General features: G+C 34.4%; 1 protein-coding gene across 2 annotated transcripts in view; it reads left to right on the plus strand.

Annotated features, from left to right (window-relative positions):
• The window catches only part of LOC129943239 (uncharacterized), a 129,861-nt gene that overhangs the window by 5,344 nt on the left and 109,940 nt on the right, over positions 1 to 14,577 (plus strand). For both annotated transcript variants that reach the window (XM_056052542.1, XM_056052543.1), the window contains exon 2: positions 1,931 to 2,213. In XM_056052542.1, coding sequence (XP_055908517.1) covers positions 2,158 to 2,213 — 56 coding nt within the window. In that variant the 5' untranslated portion in view covers positions 1,931 to 2,157. The remainder of the gene's footprint in view (positions 1 to 1,930; positions 2,214 to 14,577) is intronic.

The raw sequence follows: 14,577 nt of genomic DNA on the forward strand, positions 1-14,577 counted from the left end.
GCTTTAAAGGAATATGGCCAAAACGAACTGAGCATAAATCAAGTGACAGCTGTCAGAAAAAAGTATTGCCAGATTGAAAAAAAATCTAAAAAACAGCCCCTTACATTATAATATCTGTATCTTTAATTTAAAACAAAAGTGGAGGAGTTTATAGTGTAAGTTTAAGTGCAAGAATCTTAAAAGTCTTGATTCGATTGTGGAGCATTAATGCAGATCATATATTTGAAGTGACGTGTAGAATATATAAGATCTTGGTGAGCATTTGTAATCATGTCTTCGAGAAAAAACACGATCAGTAAACTTATCTTTCAAAACCAAATTTATTTAATGAATTCAAACAATGCGTTGTTAAAGCGAGTAATTGTAGAGTTAAAATCTATAAGCCTAAAACAATTATTTTCGGCACTTTTAGGTGGGTAAAATAATGTGTTAGCCAATAAACCATATAGTAAAAAGTTTTATAACGTCGTGCAAACAGTGAGGGATGTAACCCCCTGCTTGGAAAAACTATGTGTTTTTTTAATGAAAAGTTTTTATTCAGAAAATTTTATTTCACAACTCTTTGAAACTTTTCATTCATTTCTTTTTTTAAGTTTCCATAGATAACTATTGTAATTCGTCTAATTGTTGGAATTGAAAATTTTGACCTTTCTCGACGTTTCAAGGTGTCTTCAAAAAAAAATTAATGGATAGTTCTTTCACTATATAGCAATTGCAATGTTGACCCAAAATATCTCCCGTACCAATAACGCAAGCGACTTCAATAAATTGTACGTTATGTAATATGACGTACTGCTAATCTAGTATCATTTTTAAATGATAATTTTAATTAAAAAAAAACTGTTCAAAATATTTTACCAACAACAATATGAATATGCAACGAAGAATCTGGTAAAATTTTGAGAAAAATCAAAGTGACAGTTTCTTTTTTTAAATATTACTAAAAGTTTGAAAAATTGATTTTCGACTTTTGAGTCTTTTCAAAAACAAAAGATATTGGCTTCAAACTAACTCCATCTTATAAAAATGGTGTTTTCAACATTCAGTAATTTCTTTACAAAACATCAACAATCAGTTTTTTTCATAAAAATTAAAATCAACGAAAAATACAACACAAAATTGATGTTCTGGATATCTCGTGAATAAATAAAGGTATTCTGTGTTAAATTTTGTTGTTAACAGAAAATAATATTTTTAGAAAATCCATTCCAATCTGTATTTGTGCACATAATAAATACAAACTTTCAAAAAATGCTACTAAAATTGATAAAAATAGTTTTTCTTAGTTTTTATTTATATCAAATGCAAAATATTGTTACTTTTTTCAACACCCAAAAACAATAAAAAACGTATAAGAAATGCTTATCTACTCAAAAGCTTTGAGGAAAAAAGAAAGATATTGACTTAAAATGTTTGTATTTCTCACTAAATAGTGTTATTAACATTTTGTTAAAATTTTGAACAAATCGACAGATGGGATGGGACGTTATCATTGTTAGTCGTACTCCAGCCTCTTTTTTTATTGAAATGTATTGACTTATTTTTTTAAATATTGAACCTTTAGTTGTTTAATTGACAAAAGTCTAGATTTTTTTTAATATAATTAAATTTATTACCATACTGATTTCTAACAACTTATTTCTGCAAATCAAAGAACTTTTTTGAATTAGACGGAAGTGCAACATTTCCATAATCCAGGATAAACGAATTGAATTTGAATCCAACTCCCTTAAATTTGGCGAGTCTTTTTTGTATATCTAATATTTTTTATGTTTGTCTAAATTATTGTACATTTATAAAAATAAATTAAATTTACCAAGAATTTTAAAAAAGAGTCTTAAAAAAACCTTAATCTTAGTTGTTTCTTTCAACGGGAGCTCTCAATTGACTTGAATGAACTTTTAAATCTAAACAACTCCTTATTTTTTAGTATATTTTTCACGAGTGAAACAAATACCTGCACATGTGTAATTTTTTAAACAAATGACAAAAACAAAACAAAATATAGTAAAATTATAAGTAAACAAAATGATCTTGGCGAAATAAAACCAAACACTAAAAATATCATCAAGTTTATAGTATTGAATCCAAGAAACAAGGAAACCCTTAAAATCAGGCAAAACGGCGGCGACAATAACTAACAGCAGCGCCCTCGCAATGAGCCAGCTGGGCACCGTTTATGCCACAAAGCGGCGTCGACGCAACGGCAAAAGGTAAGTTCGTTTTTATGATTAAAATGTTACAAATAATCCTCATTTCATCCACCACAGGGTGGCTCACATAATATAAGAAGCCACCCAATACTGTCTATATTATACCTAATCCTCTCTTCGTCTTCGTCATCGTCCTCGGCCTGGTCTTCGTTCCACGGCCAGAACCAGAGCCAGTGCCAGCCAGCCAGATAGATTGAAGCATTTCAATCATTAGCCGACCTTATATGGTTGCCACAGGAGTGCCATGGCAATGCGACCACCTGCTGGCGCTATCGCCTGCCTTCGCGTTCATCAATCAATCTGTGCTGTGCGCCACACCGGCTGTGGCGCGTCCGCAATAAAGGTACAATGTGTGTTTTGTTGGGACATCTTACACCGGGGATACTCTTATTTCTTTTACTGATGTATATAGTGTATGGGTATATGAACGACAAAGCGCGTCCTCGACTTGTCGCTGTCGTTGTCGTTGCCTTTGCCGGTGACTTTTGATGACTTATCCTGGCCCTGTGTGTCAGAAGTGTTGACGATGACATTTTTTTGTAAGCTTTTTTGTTCGGCCTTTCTGTGTGAAATTAATGATCTAGTGGCACCTTTTTGCTCCTGGACATTGGACAGTCTATACATTGTTCTACTGGTATTATTTAGATTCCCTTATTACTTGTATGTATACAATGTATGTATAAGTATATCGATACAGGAATCCTTTCTATACTTTGAATTCGCGTATAGGGGGGGGAAATAGGACTCATCGTTATGTTCGATTTATTACCATTGCCGGCCGTTATCATTGCTCAATTTGAGTGGTTCTCCACTCAAATATTTACATTGCGTGCAAAAATTTGATTAGAATTTAATTTCGAATGCATTTGCGCTGACTGCTACTGTTGCCGTTGCAAGTATATAAACACGCGTTGATTGTGCCTCCAGCTGTTGGTAGGTAGTTGGATTGAAATAATGAAAGGCGCAGGCCAGACCAGGCCAGGAACTAAGACGAAGATGGGAAAGAGCACAATTGGTTGCGTTAAAGTGCATACATTTGGCCTACTGAGAAAGAGGCAATTGGCGTTAAGTGCCCATTTGTGCCCAAGTACCCTGCCACTGCCACTGCCATACAACATAAAACATAAACATATATGGAATAAGGAATTCCCTGTTTTGTGAGCGAGGACTTGAAACGAAAAAAAAAAGTGAAAAAGGAAAGAAAAATGTTGTAGTTATGGCAGCGAACTAATAATTTTGGTATCGATTATCGGGAATGCACGTACATTGTAAGCAGGATAAACGTGATCTATCTGTAGGTTCCTGTATATTGTATGAGGAAAGAAAATGACGTGGGCTGATGGGATGTGAGTTATTTGTTATATTTTCGAGAGAATCCTTTTGGTGTGTTAACTGTCGATTTGCTTGTATACTTGTCAATTAGAATATTGTTTTGAAAAACTAAAAAAAAGAAGAACATCCGAGTTTAAAATAAAATTGATTTAGAATTTTTATGTTTACACCATTTTTGATATTTTTTTCTAGATTTTTGCCTAGATTAGGAGAATACAAATAAAGGGAACTCCAATGGGAACTAGACTATTGTTTTCTTTTAAATAAAACACAAACAATTTGAGATATTGAAAAGAAAGAAAACATTTGTCGCCTTTTTTTGATACGGCTACTCCACCAATGTTGCCAACATTTATTTTCGTCTCTTAAAATATACAAACATATTAAATTTGCGGTCAACGACTTCGACAGTAAAAATTTTGTATAATTTGCATACGTTTCTCTTTTGTATAATTCCATGTTTTCATCTGTTTTTGATGGACAACGTTTTCGACACTTGCTAAGTAGTTGAGGATAAAGTGACAAGTTGCTTAAAATTATTTGCAAACAAAGTTCGACGAAAAAGTTTAAGAACCATCAAGTTTTCGGTAACACAGTTGCGCTCTTTCAAAGAGGCAACATACTTGAACCTGGAGCGAATACATGTATGTATGTGCTTGGGTGAGAGGCCCTAAAGAATGGACTTTACTTTGTTTATTGTTTTACCTACCGTTTATTCACGTCTATCCATCCAATAAGATCTTTTGTCCATCCCCGTAAAAAAAGCTATTTACTTTTTTATAGAAAAAGTCGCCTTTCCTTCAGAATTCGGGATGATCGGATAAAGTAGGTTTGTTTGTCCACCAGTTTCTTTTGACCGTCCACCAAAAATTTGTATGCGTCCATCCTATAGTTTCCAAAAATATAAATATAATTTTTTTTTAATTATAAGAACACCCCCTCCATTCTCCAATTTAAAAAAAAGTCTAGCTTCCAAAAAATTAACTTAGACCATTGGGATTGGTTGTATTTCTTTATCCACAGATAAAACTTTGTAATCCAACAACAAAATTTATTTGTTCTCCCGAAGTTCAAAAGCTACAACATTATTTTTTTTTAAATAAGTTTTGAAACTCAAAACTATGAGTCTATTAAAACCACCGAAAATAATTTTAGAACATTGAAATTGATCGGAACTGTTTGTCCACTCGCCCAATATATGTATGTACATAATTCTCATCAAAAATGGTCGTTTATTCACTGTTAGTTCAAAAGCTATTAGACTTTTATAACACCCACAAAAAAACTATTCCAATATTGTTTTTGCCCAACACATCATGGGTGCCCATCGACAAAACAATTTAGACCACCCGTTCACAAGATATTCGATATTCCTTTTTTATAGCAATTTTTTGAAAAAAGTTCTCTCACACCTCCAAGAAACAACTCATAAAGGGTGGTTAAATTTTTAGGGCCGAAGTTTATTTTGAATAAAATACAAATTATTTAGGAAATTATTGTCATTTCTTTATAGTATGATAATATTGGTTTGGTTCAATAATGTATGGAAAAAAATATTGACTTCGGCGTTCAAATTTTGGATGACATAATTGAGATTCTATGTCGTTAATGTGCCGACTCATCTTGAATTGCTGCTGGCTTATCGACGTACACCATTTTTTCAAATAACCCCAAAGAGAGAAGTGCATGATGTCAAATCATATTATCGTGGAAGCTAATTGACATCGCTATCACTTAACGCGCTAAAGAATCATTGTTTCGTTTGCTCTGTGGCCAGTAGCACCGTCCTGTGGAAACTACATACCATCCACATCCATATCTTCCAATTCGACCCTTAAAAACTTTGTTATCATCTCACGATAGCGAACACCATTCACAGTAACATGTGAAGAAGTGCCTCATTACTGAAGATGATTTTCTTCGAAAATTGATAATCCACTGTTGCCATTTCTTGCCATCATTCTGATCATTGACGACGCTTGAAATGGTTAAGAGGCTTAATAGTTCTTGAATTAATTACAGTTTGTTATGCATAATGTTCATCAAGGACGAACGTAAGAGGTGTAATCTTTGGGCACGACGATGAGTTGAGCTGAAGGCTCTTCAGCCACACTATCGCGAACAGCAGCAATATTTTCTGCAGTACGAACTGTACGAGCATAATTTTTGTCATCTCCTACAGACCCGATTTAAAATTGATAAATGTCAAATAAAATGCAGGAAAAAACTTGACGTATAGGCGTGGTTCACATTTAACATCAGCCCTCAAGATTTAACCGACATTTACAACATTGGAGATTGTTCCAACAGTTTGTCAACTCGTTCAATGTAATTGTCACCGAAAATTGTCATTTGTTCAGCCTTAGTTCAAAAGTATAATTCAACATTTTATTTGTGTAGCACTTTGATTATGTACATAAGTTTAAAAATAGTGTTAAAAATTACACAATACACAAAATTTTGCGTGAACACCCTTTTAATTCATTGGGTTAAACGTCAAATATTAAACATCAAACATTTGTTTCTTAAGCTCACAAAAATTATTTCAGTTTTTATAAACTGTTACAAAATTCTGAAAAGTAAATATGTAAGGATACCAAAAATAAGCAACAAAACAAATTAATTCAATTTATTACATAAATTCATCGCTTTTACTGAGGTGTTTATTTTAGAACTGTTCGGACAAAACTATGGTTTTTGTATTTTCCTTAGCAAAAGTGAAATCCTTGTATAATTTAATTTTACCATTGATAAAGAAAAACAGGACGCAATTTTAAAAGAAATTTCAGTAACTATAATAATAATTGAGAATTTTAGATATTCAAATCCCCGCTCGGTTTCAAAGCAAACAAATTCTTGGTGACCTAGTTTTAAAAGTCACAATGACATTTTTTTTGAGTAAACCATTGTTGGACATACCTGGCAATTCTCTGCTCAAACATAACTAACAACCTAACGTAGAAAACTAACTTATTTTTAATCTTTCGATTCAACTTTTGTTGAGGTGTAAAGTTATACAACAATTAAATTTATCTTTAAATATAAAAGTAATCTCTGCGCCTTTCAAATCAGGGGAATCTAACAGATTCCCTTGATTCGGTGGTGTAAAAAACGTTGTAGATGAATGGTGCAGTCTGTTAAGGTAGAACTCAGTGACATTGCCATTGCTATCATACCATCCTTAGTTTCTATAAACCAAGTTCTTAAAATCCTGTATTTCATGGCAGACTTTTAAATTAATTTTCAAATATGTACCAATGACTAACATTACTATACCTACATACTATGTCGGTATGCAAGAGTAAAAGACTTATTATAACTATTTACATCATGGAATTTGATGTTCATTGAACATTGCACTCATCGACTACCATTTTTCCGTTGTCGGCCGCGTCGCCATCTGATCATTTGCAAATCGCAATCATTTTATTTCAAGCGCGCTTTGCAATAATTATAAATGAGAGGACCGCACTTAAAGGGTTCTGTAATGGGAGTAATTGCTTGGCTGCCCACAATAAATATTCTCTGTTATCCTTTGCTCTCTGCCGTCTGCAATTATGTCAATAGCCATATACTTGTGTTATCTGGACGAAACAAAAACTATCTGAGCTAAAAATAAAGAATTTCACGAAAAAGATACTTTTAACCTTTTTTGTTGCAGTTTTTTTTTATTTTTTATATTTTTTAATGCATTTTCATGTTCATATAATAATTTTTTTGCGATGTAAAGTAGATATGAGGACAGTGCGCAGAGTCGATGGTGCAACCCATTGAGAATTTTTGTATGCAGATGCAGAGTTAGGTATAGTAAGGAAAATTCCCTCTCTTCAAATTAGCCAACAAGCTTGATAAAGGTAGGTATAGAGGTACTCTGTGTATATTATGTAGTGGAAATCCACACCTGTAATTAGAGTTGTCACCTACCTACACGACTGCACCACATGAGTGCGCACAATTATTCATAAGATGACAGACAGCCAAAGCCAGCCAGATAGACAGATAACTGGCACTGAACTGGTCAGTCAGTACACGTTATACCTAATCTATAAGGTAAAATATAGACTCGGATGGCAGATAGAAGTGGAACAGTAAATGCATGATACATAACAGCGACGATATGAATGTCCGTTGGTGTAAGGCGAACCGTTTTAGCACTCATGTTGTCAAAATGCAAAAATTCTGTCAAATATGGCTGCTGGATGTCAGTTACCTTTTTTGATTAACTATATTACACATTATAATTTAAGTATAGATAGCTATTATTGGCTATTTTCTCAAGACGTCCAAATATTTACAACTTCAGTGATTTGTTTTTACATTATGTACATAGTTAAATTCAATCATAAGTGGAAATGGAAATATTTACTTAATTTTATAAAATGCAAATTGTAAAATATTTAAATATTCGCTCGAGTTGTGTGGCATTTGGGTACTGCCTCTTGCGAGGAATTGACAAATCCTCCAAGAGTATTTCTTGTGATGAAAAGTGCTTTCTGATATTAGCCGTTCAGATTCGGCACATAAACTGTGGGTCCCTTCCATCTCTGACAACATTACTCGCAAAAGGGAATGGTTGAGAGTTGTAAGTCACTATAGGCCCTGGTTCTTCATGGACTAAATTACTTTTTTAATTTTTGTGTGGCATTTGGCATCGTCTTGTTGGAACCACATATTCTCCAAGTCGTATTCTTCAATAGCAGGCAATAAAAGTTTGGTTTTCATATGACCATAACGCTCCAAATTGACGGTGACAGTCGTTCCATCGTAGTTTTCGAAGAAGTATCCAATCATACCTCCGGGCCAAAGAGCGCACTTTTTGAGAACGTGGATGACGGATGCCTCTTTTCAATTACTTGAGGATTCTCAGAACCCCAAAGATTTTGTTTATTAACATACTTACCGAGTGAGAAAGGGGCTTCGTCGCTGAAGAAATTTTTGTTGTTCAAGCACCCATTCGACGTATCTACGACGTTGTGAATGGTCAGCTAGCTTAAGTTTTTGTGTGAGCTGGACTTTATATTGATGTAGAGCTTGATCCAAATCTAATACACGCCATAATGTGTCCTAAGACACTAAGACAGTCCTAGTTCTAGAAAACGACGAGGAATCAAAATCGGCATTCGGCAGTACTTTCACTTTTAAAGGAGCGATGTTTTCAATGGTACGAGCGAAACTAATCCCGTCTTTTCAAATTTCTTTACAATTTTGATAATCGCTTGAGTTGGACGACCATAATCTACTCTTAAAGCACGATATGTGGCTGTGCCAGAACCACCATTTTTGTAACAATTTTCATGTTTTGTGCGATAGTTTAACAACCCACTTTCAATTAAGAAAAAAAATGACAGATGTCGAATTTCAGCCCTATACCTTTAAGACGGAAAAATGGATAAGCCGTTATATGAATAACAAATAAAATATCCGCAGTAGACTCCCGCAAATAAAGATTTAAGATTTGAGTTTTATTCGAGTATCGAAATCAATTTCCATTTTTTTTTTCATTTAAGACGTGTTTATACGTTTGATATTTTCGGCTCGATGGATTTGAGATAAAGATAAAGATAACAAATTCAAATCTTGCTTTTAACTTTAATTTTAAACGTCATAAAATCGATCTTTGAGTTTTCTGCGCGTCGGTATAATTTTTTTTTTATAATTATTTAATTGTTAAAACTTACTTAAAATAGTTTTGTTTTTGTAAGCTGACTCGCCTAAGTTGTTATACTGTAACATTTGTTTGTTATTTTGCAAAAAGTTGGTATCAACATCTTTATATTTTTCGGAGTTCAAGTCCGGAGTGAAAATTAGATTATGATTGCAAAAGAATGCATAGACTTCAAGTGACCGCAAGGACAAAGAATGCAAACAGTTTACTATGAATGCAGAGAATGCATGAAGTCTCAAATGATTGCAATCAATTGATTTAAGTTAAATGATTTGTGATTGCAAAATTTTAAGACCCACTTTTTATGTTTAACTAATGAATGCAATCTTAAAGTTAAATTCAATAAATGATGATTTCATATACTGATTGCATTCTCAAAACATTGCCTTCTTTTACAAGCCAACCAACGTTAATTTGTTCAAAATTATAAGTTTTTTAACCAGAAAAATGATAGAGCCGAGTAGTGTATTGCAGAGTGCAGGTTCATGAAATATGTCAGAACAGGTTCAAGCAAAAACATCATAACTGCGTCAGACGTTAAAAAGATGAAAACAAATTTAAATCAAAATAATTAAAAATACAATTTAAGAAGAGTTATTAATTTATTACCATATAAATTAGTGGGATGAATATTTTGTTTTAATTTTATGTTTAGTTTCCTCCAAATTTAATTTAGTGTTGGGAGAACACTGAATCATCAAAAATTAGCCTTCACTTTGAGGTAGCGCTAAAATATGCATTATTTAAAAATTTTAATCAAAAATAAAAATGCGAAATATAAATTAACTTTATTCGTGAATAAAATATAATTGGATAATGACAACAATTGATTTTGTCAGTTTTAACCACCATGGATGAGCTCAAAAGGTAGATCAGAACTAGAGTACCGCTCAATCAATGTTGCCCATGTAACAGTAGGTATAACTTATGTCTATGGTAATACATGGAGATGAATAAGAAATTTAAATTATTTTCAATAAAGGTTAATAGGCTCAACAAACACATTTTCTTGGAATTCGTGTAAGATATTCGAACTTGAAATTGGAAACTACAGAAAGAATTTCCTTTATTTAGAAACTAAACTGGTACCTAATAAAGGGTTTTCCAATGAGGACTTGACATTTGTTTTTGCGAAAACTTTATGGTCGGCGTACATTAAATACATTTATGAATTGAACTTAACTACGTTCACAAGGACGCATCTTGACTAGGCCACGTTAATCGGCCGAAATGGCAGTAATTTCGAATTCAACGATGCCTCTTAGTTTTTTTTTTTATATTATGCGAGCACTAACCGAGTTATGAATACCCTTATAATGAATAAACACAGTGCGAGCAATTAGGAAAGGAGGATAGGATTAGAAAGGAGAAACCGATGCACATTGGTTTTGAAAGTCTGCACATTGTAATGAGTGGCAAATATCGGGCCTGGTAAAGCATTCCACATTCGCTTAGTGCGGCTAAAGAAATAATCTCTGTACTTAAAGTAGGTACGTCCGAAATTGGGGTATAGGGTAAACTGATGGGCATTCCTAGCAGTACGGGTATTACGGTTGAATTGTTTAAGAGGAAGAATGGAGTGATTCTAACGCTCGTAGGCTTGTTAAACTAAGTTCCAAAGAGATAACACGCTTATTAAACTTTCTCGTCAATAAATCGCTTATAAGATATGCTGTGTGGCTTGTATGGCATCATCCACTGGACTTACATGTAGTCCAAGTCAATTTCTTCCAATAACACAAATAATTGGTAATAATATGGTGCGGTATCGGCGACCATCACAGTAACGTGACGCCCCATAACGCCTCCGCCGGCATCAAATCCGCATTAAACTTTTTTTTTGAGAATGAAGAGTTGATTCATGAAGCAAATGTGGACCAATAATGCCAAATAGCCAAATATGACATTTTACACCGAAGATGATTTGGCGAAGAAAATGTACGTCGCTTCAAATGGTACATCGGCTTCAATTTTCGGCTTCTTTTCGCTAAAATACGCCATAATGTGGTCTTAGTGATGCCCAATTCTTGAAAATGCCTTAGAATTGACTGATTTGGATCGTTTTCAACGGAAGCCGATATTTTCTACACTTCGACCAACCCGTTGTTTCACTGACGGGGCTTCATCTCACAACTAATCAGCCCTATCATGAATTCCATCGTAATCGGAGATTTTCACGAATCCCGAAAAACTGTATCATGAAATCCGTTCGTAGTGGAAAATCTCATACAATTTTGCATTACGAACGGTTTTCATTATACAGTTTTTCTGGATTCGTAAAAATTGCCGATAATAAACTTGTTATTTTTTGTCTACTATGGTGAGAATTACTCCAACATTTTTGGAGTTGACGCACCGAATGGGGTTTCCTGCATTTGCCGGAAATTCAATTCTTGCATTTGTTTTGGGAAAGCATTTTCACAGTTAAACAAGTCTTTATGAAAATCAATTACACAATTATAACTTCATTTTGTGAAACAAATGCGTGCGTGTGACTGAACTGCTAATTTCATTGGTTTGAAATTGCATTCATACTTTTTCAAATAAGCGCTTCTGAAAACAGTAGGTACGTATGTGGTTATAATGTTTGTCAAAAGGACTAAAGCTTAATGGGTCTATGATAAATAGCAAACCGGCACACGGTGGTGTTGTTAGTTCCAGAGTATTTTAATTCTACTTAGTCGGGGGTTTTAGCACATTCAGATTTTATTTTAAACTAAATTGTTCATCAACACAAATACTCATATCGTGTGACAATTTGATTGTAAAGTTGTTATAAAATCACGGCTATACCTTCCCTATATATGTAAGTTGCAAGCGACAATATAGTTTTCATACTTACAATCGTCATTTTAATCGGTTATTGCGGGCAACAAAGTGTACTTATACTCATGTATCTATACTTAGATTGAAATGTTTATAAACAAAAAGCACGCGAACCTTATAAAATACAGCAACAAAGTATCTATACGTAAGTACATTTTTATTTATAATGAAATCTCAGAAAACTGTTCTATGTTTAGGCACGACGACGAATCACGATATAGGCGCTCAGATAGTTGTTTTCTATCTTGTTCGTGTTGGGGCATAACCCCACATACTTACATATATCCGTAATGTGTGCGTGTACGTGGTTCTTGTTTCCTTGGTGCGTTAGCCAAAGGATTGCATTCCATGTAAAACGTAACACCATATAGCGTGTTTCGGCTTTAGTCTTATCATCAGGCCAGGGCAAGCCACCATCACACTAGAACCCAGATAGATATTATGTAGTGCAAAGTTGAAGAGGCGCTCAATTCAAGACTCTCTCTCGGTCGCTCATTGAAGTTTGAAGTCAGTTGAGTTCAGTTCATTCACTTTTGTAATGTCATGTCAATTTTTGCAAAAAAAGGCGCACACTTTTGAATCAATGTCGGCGCGGCTGCGGAGGCACGTGTGTGTTGGTATGTGTGTGACGCACGGACAGACTAGCCACAATGAGCGCATAAAACGCAAAGTAGCGTGTTCGCATACGAGGCGAATCATCGAATATACAAGACAAAAAATAAAAATTAAAACAAAACCAAAACAAAAATAATGCCGACGAGCGACGCGACGACCGACGACGCGGCGGCAAGAAGGTAAGGTACTACCTACCGTGTCGATTTTAAGTTTACTGGGTCAGGTGTAAATCGCATTCACAAAAAGTCTGTTTGCTTTTGTATTATGTTGGTAGGTTGGTAGGAATAATGTTAAGACACTCTTAAAGCAAGCGCCAATGTATGCCAATTTTCTTGGCCTATTCGCCCCCCATATAGAATCTTATCCCACGCAAGGAGTTTTATATAAGTTCATACCAAGTCCAGATGACAAAATACTTTCCCTTGACCATAGACCATCAAGCAGATATCATAGTGCACAGCGAAGCATAAAGTATAATTTGTCTACCCCTTACTCGCACCCGCGGCACTAAGTAGCCTCTCTTATTATTATGTCTATTGACCGTTATTATAACTGAAACATATAGGTAGAGGAATATAAGGATCATATCTATTCTTTTGTGTGTGTGTGTGTTGTGCAGTATGCATATCATATGTGGCTCTGTATGGTGTGGTGTGGCATATGGTAGACAGGACCTTTTGCTTTAGGTGTATTCAATGTTGCTCACTCTTGGGAAACACTTTTGCTGATGGTTGGAACTGCTATAAAGTATTGCAGGTATAATTATCATTTGGATGGATTTTTTGTTTTTGTTTTAATTTTTATTTTCAATTCAACAAAAACCACAACGAAAAAGAATGTGATCCTTGAGTTGGTCAGCAATATGAAGACTCCATATGGTGGCACTCCTGCTGTGCAACAACCAACGACAGTCCGAAAAACGGTGTATAGTGAAGGCAGCAGCAGGGGTAGGGCGACGGCACTATATACGGAATGCTAATTAATTTATAAAAAAAAGTAAATAATAATCAACAACTATTAAAAATTGTTTTTAGTTGTTTTTTGTTGTTTCGCTGTTATGCTTATTTTTATTTTGGTTATGTTTTGTCCTTGTTCAATATTTCAATGTATTTTTTTTAAGTTGAAAAATATTGGTTAGTTTTAAATTCAGTAGATTCTTAATCAACGAAGAAACATGCTTCACAGTATTTTAAGCGTGTTTTGCTTGTTTTTGGTCTAGACGAAGATTTAGAAGTTTGCCAAAAGAGTTTTAGAAAGTATTTTATTAGAATTTTAAGCTAAAGTCCATTTAAAAACAGAACTTCAATTGTCTTATAAAAATTATTTGCCATTAATGCTCTGTCCTGGCTCATTGACGCGTATGTATCATCATCAATAGAAAGCACTGAACATAATGTTCAAGCGAAATAATGATGGCGACTTAGCTTACCTACTTTCTTACTTATCGGGCTGCTGATCCATAGAGAGTCTCGGCCTGAGATATTGCATTCTTCCATCGTTTTCGGTCCCATGCAAGCTTTTTCTAGTCGTAGAGACCAAGCGTTCTTGCGTAAGTAACTGCCCGGTCAATGGGTGTTGGTGTTCATTCGACTCGGCCTGTTTTAACTCTTTAGAGTACATAGACATCTTTATCCAGATCGTACAATTCGCATTTGAATCTGCTCCTCTATTCGTTCTTTTCGCATATAGAAATGAATATCTGCGAAAGGATTTTTCTCCCGAAAGTGCCCAGTATCAATTCCCGCTTTTTAGCTATATCGTCCACCATTTAGCGCCGTAGAGTAAAACTAGCAAAATAAGTGTTTTGTGTAACGCTGCACCTTGTTTTTTAAGAAAGAAGTTTTAAACCCGTTTTCCTGTCAATTGCTCACTGTAATCTCTGGCATTGCATTCTGTTATCCTATTACAGATGTAGTATCAATTTCC

The sequence above is a fragment of the Eupeodes corollae genome, chromosome 1, assembly GCF_945859685.1.
Source record: "Eupeodes corollae chromosome 1, idEupCoro1.1, whole genome shotgun sequence".
Lineage (NCBI taxonomy): Eukaryota > Metazoa > Arthropoda > Insecta > Diptera > Syrphidae > Eupeodes > Eupeodes corollae.